This window comes from Phallusia mammillata, chromosome 6 (assembly GCF_965637545.1).
Source record: "Phallusia mammillata chromosome 6, kaPhaMamm4.hap1.1, whole genome shotgun sequence".
NCBI classification, from domain to species: domain Eukaryota; kingdom Metazoa; phylum Chordata; class Ascidiacea; order Phlebobranchia; family Ascidiidae; genus Phallusia; species Phallusia mammillata.
In genome coordinates, this window is record NC_137257.1 from 12410220 (window position 1) to 12416954 (window position 6735).

The 6735-nt window shown below is 42.5% G+C and overlaps 1 protein-coding gene across 2 annotated transcripts in view; it reads right to left on the bottom strand.

Annotated features, from left to right (window-relative positions):
- Positions 1 to 1431, bottom strand: part of LOC145234712 (pyridine nucleotide-disulfide oxidoreductase domain-containing protein 2-like) — a 48134-nt gene extending 46703 nt beyond the window's left edge. The window contains exons 1-3 of one of the 2 annotated variants that reach the window (XM_080099437.1): positions 1128 to 1431; positions 172 to 1033; positions 1 to 110 (exon numbers count right to left, since the gene is read on the bottom strand). In XM_080099437.1, the coding sequence (XP_079955563.1) occupies positions 1 to 110; positions 172 to 238 (177 nt within the window). In that variant the 5' untranslated portion in view covers positions 239 to 1033; positions 1128 to 1431. Of the gene's footprint in view, positions 111 to 171 lie in introns of both variants that reach the window. The other variant, XM_080099436.1, reaches the window with a different exon arrangement.
- Positions 1432 to 6735: the final 5304 nt, after the last annotated feature.

Here is a 6735-nt window from a genome sequence, read left to right on the forward strand (position 1 = left end):
AGCAATCAATCCATTGTGTCCGCCTCCAACCACAACAGCATCATACTTACAATGAATTTTATCCTCTTGTGAAACTAATGAATGAGCATACTGGATAGCGGTAATTGAACCTAAGACATAAAATCACAAGTAATAAATTCAAACGCTTGACACAAATCAAACGGAACTCACAGTTGGCTGATTTCCTATGTAAGCCACAGATTTGCAAGCTTAAAATTGATCTTGAAAGTGATGCCATGTTTACACGAAAAACAGTGTTTAGTGCAACTATGAAAATTGGTTTCACTAAACTGAAGGTTTCTAGTTTCTACACCGAAGATAGCAAACAAAAGGTGTACTTTCTTGACCAAACGCAATAACTTCCCAACCCTATGACGTAACTTAACGATATTGATATGTAATGACGTTACAACGCAATAACTTCCCAACCCTATGACGTAACTTAACGATATTGATATTGAATGACGTCACTATGACGTCATCATAAAATTGTACAGGTTTCAAAAAAACGCAATTTTGCAAAATATTCATCCTACCAAGCTTAATACATGACGTCATCATATCTTCTCATGACGTCATGCAAAAAATGACGCCAATCGCTTATCATTAACATTAACACAATTTTTTTTACATCATAAAGTTAAACCATAGTATATACCAGGGATGGCGAACCACTGACCCGCGGGTCACAAAGTGACCCACCACGTGAATTCCAGTGACCCACTTGTAGTTTTACAAATTTATACTGATTACTAGTTGTAGGGTTACCAGACTCCAAGATTAAAAAGCAACGCAACAGTTAACTTTAGGCCCTTTGCCAGACTGCCTATTGTCTTAAAATACAGATTGTTGAGTCAATTGTGATGCAACAGATATGTTTATTTACACGTACAATTTGAAACGATTTGTTGCAACTTTGATGACGCTGTTTGGTTCCACATATTTATGCGAATCTTTGTTTCCACACATGAATTTCATAAAATCAAGTGCCAGGAATCGTCTCAGCTCAGATATGACTGCTGCGTGTGTTAAACTGAAAATTACCTGGGATTACAAGACTTGCAGAAAAGATGCAGCAACAAGCATCTTAGCATTGACATTGACATGTAATAAAATATGTGACCCACTTCGTTTTCTTTCCGAATTTTGATATCATGTTTGACCCATTCAACTAAAAAGGTTCGCCATCCCTGGTATATACTATGGTTAAACCAGTGTTAACCCGGTGACTGATACTGAATTGAACAGAACACTGTCCTACAGAAATTTTAAGGCAAACAACCTCGTTTTGCCACAAATCTGCGTCGTTTTGCCTCAAATCTTTACAACAATAGCAGTTTTCTCAACTTTTATTCCTCTTCCGACATTGAAAAAAAAATACAAAATAAACAAATAAAAACACCTATCTTTGTAATTATACATAAGATTTCCATGATTCCGCGAATTATGACGATGTTGGGTTCCTTTTATCTCTTATATCCCATGTACGAAAAGTACGAAAGAAGTACGAAAGAGACATACACAAGGTAGATAATTGACGCCAAAAAGGAGCAGCACTGGATTGCTGTAGTGAAATGTAGTGGAAGTAACACCCGTTTAATTTTTATCTTTTTTTGCAGAGTTGTAGAAAAGCCAGCGGTTAGGGCTGTTCGGGTCGGGTGAAGGTTTAAAATCTTAAGTGACGTTAAAAACGCACTTCCAAACATTTCACCTGACGTTACTTTCTTAACCAAGGGCATATCCAGAAATTTTTAAAGGGGGGGGGGGGGGGGGGGGGGTCCAACTTTTTATTTTTGGAAATTTCCCAAACGTCATCACACGTCATTAGATCGCTTTGGAAAATTTCCCACTCAAAAGTGCTAGACCGCACGCGACTGAATACGTAATTGAAACGTCAAAATGTCACTAAATTGTCCTGTCGCCAATTTCGTTTTCTGGTTCAAAACGACGCGTTAAGCGACAAAGGGCTTTGTCCAAAATTGTTAGCAGGCCCAAACACGAAAGTACCAAAACCGAAACCCGGTCCAACTTTCGACTTTGGCGGTTTCTCTACCCATCCAATTGACAGAAAGAGCAATTAATTTTAGGGAAAGCTTCGAAGTTTCCTTATTTCGCTGCCGCTATAAAGAATTGAACGCCTTTCTGAATCCTACTGTTAATTGCGCAATGTCAGTAATGCACTAAAGTTGATAACTGCAGAAGGCATAAATTGTGGCAAGTAACAAATTAAGTTTACCTTAATAACATAACTGGATAAACATCGATCTATTGTGTGTGGCAAACTAATACGTGTTTGGCGGGTCGAAACTGTTAATTTATTTTGTTATAAACACTTGTCAAGTCGATAACTCACGAACCGCTGAACCGAATTTGACGCCCCTTTGCAGGTGATGTTTGCCCCGTTGGCAAAACGCATGTGCAAAGTTACAGCCCAATCGGACATCTGTATCGCCCTGTGCAAAAAGTGATTTTCAGCAAAAACTGAGCATTTTTGTCAAAATTTGTAACTTGTCAAGTCGATAACTCACGAAGCGCTGAACCGAATTTGACGCCCCTTTGCAGGCGATGTTTGCCCCGTTGGCAAAACGCATGTGCAAAGTTAAAGCCCAATCGGACTTCTGTATCGCCCTGTGCAAAAAGTGATTTTCAGCAAAAACTGAGGACTTTTGTCAAAATTTGTAACTTGTCAAGTCGATAACTCACGAAGCGCTGAACCGAATTTGACGCCCCTTTGCAGGCGATGTTTGCCTCGTTGGCAAAACGCATGTGCAAAGTTACAGCCCAATCGGACTTCTGTATCGCCCTGTGCAAAAAGTGATTTTCAGCAAAAACTGAGCATTTTTGTCAAATTTTGTAACTTGTCAAGTCGATAACTCACGAAGCGCTGAACCGAATTTGACGCCCCTTTGCAGGCGATGTTTGCCCCGTTGGCAAAACGCATGTGCAAAGTTACAGCCCAATCGGACTTCTGTATCGCCCTGTGCAAAAAGTGATTTTCAGCAAAAACTGAGCATTTTGTCAAAATTTGTAACTTGTCAAGTCAATAACTCACGAAGCGCTGAACCAAATTTGACGCCCCTTTGCAGGCGATGTTTGCGCCGTTGGCAAAACGCATGTGCAAAGTTACAGCCCAATCGGATTTCTGTATCGCCCTGTGCAAAAAGTGATTTTCAGCAAAAACTGAGCATTTTTGTCAAAATTTGTAACTTGTCAAGTCGATAACTCACGAAGCGCTGAACCGAATTTGACGCCCCTTTGCAGGCGATGTTTGCCCCGTTGGCAAAACGCATGTGCAAAGTTACAGCCCAATCGGACATCTGTATCGCCCTGTGCAAAAAGTGATTTTCAGCAAAAACTGAGCATTTTTGTCAAAATTTGTAACTTGTCAAGTCGATAACTCACGAAGCGCTGAACCGAATTTGACGCCCCTTTGCAGGCGATGTTTGCCCCGTTGGCAAAACGCATGTGCAAAGTTACAGCCCAATCGGACTTCTGTATCGCCCTGTGCAAAAAGTGATTTTCAGCAAAAACTGAGCACTTTTGTCAAAATTTGTAACTTGTCAAGTCGATAACTCACGAAGCGCTGAACCGAATTTGACGCCCCTTTGCAGGCGATGTTTGCCCCGTTGGCAAAACGCATGTGCAAAGTTACAGCCCAATCGGACATCTGTATCGCCCTGTGCAAAAAGTGATTTTCAGCAAAAAGTGAGCATTTTTGTCAAAATTTGTAACTTGTCAAGTCGATAACTCACGAAGCGCTGAACCGAATTTGACGCCCCTTTGCAGGCGATGTTTGCCCCGTTAGCAAAACGCATGTGCAAAGTTACAGCCCAATCCGACTTCTGTATCGCCCTGTGCAAAAAGTGATTTTCAGCAAAAACTGAGCACTTTTGTCAAAATTTGTAACTTGTCAAGTCGATAACTCACGAAGCGCTGAACCGAATTTGACGCCGCTTTGCAGGCGATGTTTGCCCCGTTGGCAAAACGCATGTGCAAAGTTACAGCCCAATCGGACTTCTGTATCGCCCTGTGCAAAAAGTGATTTTCAGCAAAAACTGAGCACTTTTGTCAAAATTTGTAACTTGTCAAGTCGATAACTCACGAAGCGCTGAACCGAATTTGACGCCCCTTTGCAGGCGATGTTTGCCCCGTTGGCAAAACGCATGTGCAAAGTTACAGCCCAATCGGACTTCTGTATCGCCCTGTGCAAAAAGTGATTTTCAGCAAAAACTGAGCATTTTTGTCAAAAGTTGTAACTTGTCAAGTCGATAACTCACGAAGCGCTGAACCGAATTTGACGCCCCTTTGCAGGCGATGTTTGCCCCGTTGGCAAAACGCATTTGCAAAGTTACAGCCCAATCGGACTTCTGTATCGCCCTGTGCAAAAAGTGATTTTCAGCAAAAACTGAGCATTTTTGTCAAAATTTGTAACTTGTCAAATCGATAGCTCACGAACCGCTGAACCGAATTTGACGCCCCTTTGCAGGCGATGTTTGCCTCGTTGGCAAAACGCATGTGCAAAGTTACAGCCCAATCGGACTTCTGTATCGCCCTGTGCAAAAAGTGATTTTCAGCAAAAACTGAGCATTTTTGTCAAAATTTGTAACTTGTCAAATCGATAGCTCACGAACCGCTGAACCGAATTTGACGCCCCTTTGCAGGCGATGTTTGCCTCGTTGGCAAAACGCATGTGCAAAGTTACAGCCCAATCGGACTTCTGTATCGCCCTGTGCAAAAAGTGATTTTCAGCAAAAACTGAGCATTTTTGTCAAAATTTGTAACTTGTCAAGTCGATAACTCACGAAGCGCTGAACCGAATTTGACGCCCCTTTGCAGGCGATGTTTGCCCCGTTGGCAAAACGCATGTGCAAAGTTACAGCCCAATCGGACTTCTGTATCGCCCTGTGCAAAAAGTGATTTTCAGCAAAAACTGAGCATTTTTGTCAAAATTTGTAACTTGTCAAGCCGATAACTCACGAAGCGCTGAACCGAATTTGACGCCCCTTTGCAGGCGATGTTTGCCCCGTTGGCAAAACGCATGTGCAAAGTTACAGCCCAATCGGACATCTGTATCGCCCTGTGCAAAAAGTGATTTTCAGCAAAAAGTGAGCATTTTTGTCAAAATTTGTAACTTGTCAAGTCGATAACTCACGAAGCGCTGAACCGAATTTGACGCCCCTTTGCAGGCGATGTTTGCCCCGTTAGCAAAACGCATGTGCAAAGTTACAGCCCAATCCGACTTCTGTATCGCCCTGTGCAAAAAGTGATTTTCAGCAAAAACTGAGCACTTTTGTCAAAATTTGTAACTTGTGAAGTCGATAACTCACGAAGCGCTGAACCGAATTTGACGCCCCTTTGCAGGCGATGTTTGCCCCGTTGGCAAAACGCATGTGCAAAGTTACAGCCCAATCCGACTTCTGTATCGCCCTGTGCAAAAAGTGATTTTCAGCAAAAACTGAGCACTTTTGTCAAAATTTGTAACTTGTCAAGTCGATAACTCACGAAGCGCTGAACCAAATTTGACGCCCCTTTGCAGGCGATGTTTGCCCCGTTGGCAAAACGCATGTGCAAAGTTACAGCCCAATCGGATTTCTGTATTGCCCTGTGCAAAAAGTGATTTTCAGCAAAAACTGAGCATTTTTGTCAAAATTTGTAACTTGTCAAGTCGATAACTCACGAAGCGCTGAACCGAATTTGACGCCCCTTTGCAGGCGATGTTTGCCCCGTTGGCAAAACGCATGTGCAAAGTTACAGCCCAATCGGACATCTGTATCGCCCTGTGCAAAAAGTGATTTTCAGCAAAAAGTGAGCATTTTTGTCAAAATTTGTAACTTGTCAAGTCGATAACTCACGAAGCGCTGAACCGAATTTGACGCCCCTTTGCAGGCGATGTTTGCCCCGTTGGCAAAACGCATGTGCAAAGTTACAGCCCAATCGGACTTCTGTATCGCCCTGTGCAAAAAGTGATTTTCAGCAAAAACTGAGCACTTTTGTCAAAATTTGTAACTTGTCAAGTCGATAACTCACGAAGCGCTGAACCGAATTTGACGCCCCTTTGCAGGCGATGTTTGCCCCGTTGGCAAAATGCATGTGCAAAGTTACAGCCCAATCGGACATCTGTATCGCCCTGTGCAAAAAGTGATTTTCAGCAAAAACTGAGCATTTTTGTCAAAATTTGTAACTTGTCAAGTCGATAACTCACGAAGCGCTGAACCGAATTTGACGCCCCTTTGCAGGCGATGTTTGCCCCGTTGGCAAAACGCATGTGCAAAGTTACAGCCCAATCGGACATCTGTATCGCCCTGTGCAAAAAGTGATTTTCAGCAAAAACTGAGCATTTTTGTCAAAATTTGTAACTTGTCAAGTCGATAACTCACGAAGCGCTGAACCGAATTTGACGCCCCTTTGCAGGCGATGTTTGCCCCGTTGGCAAAACGCATGTGCAAAGTTACAGCCCAATCGGACTTCTGTATCGCCCTGTGCAAAAAGTGATTTTCAGCAAAAACTGAGCACTTTTGTCAAAATTTGTAACTTGTCAAGTCGATAACTCACGAAGCGCTGAACCAAATTTGACGCCCCTTTGCAGGCGATGTTTGCCCCGTTGGCAAAACGCATGTGCAAAGTTACAGCCCAATCGGATTTCTGTATTGCCCTGTGCAAAAAGTGATTTTCAGCAAAAACTGAGCATTTTTGTCAAAATTTGTAACTTGTCAAGTCGATAACTCACGAAGCGCT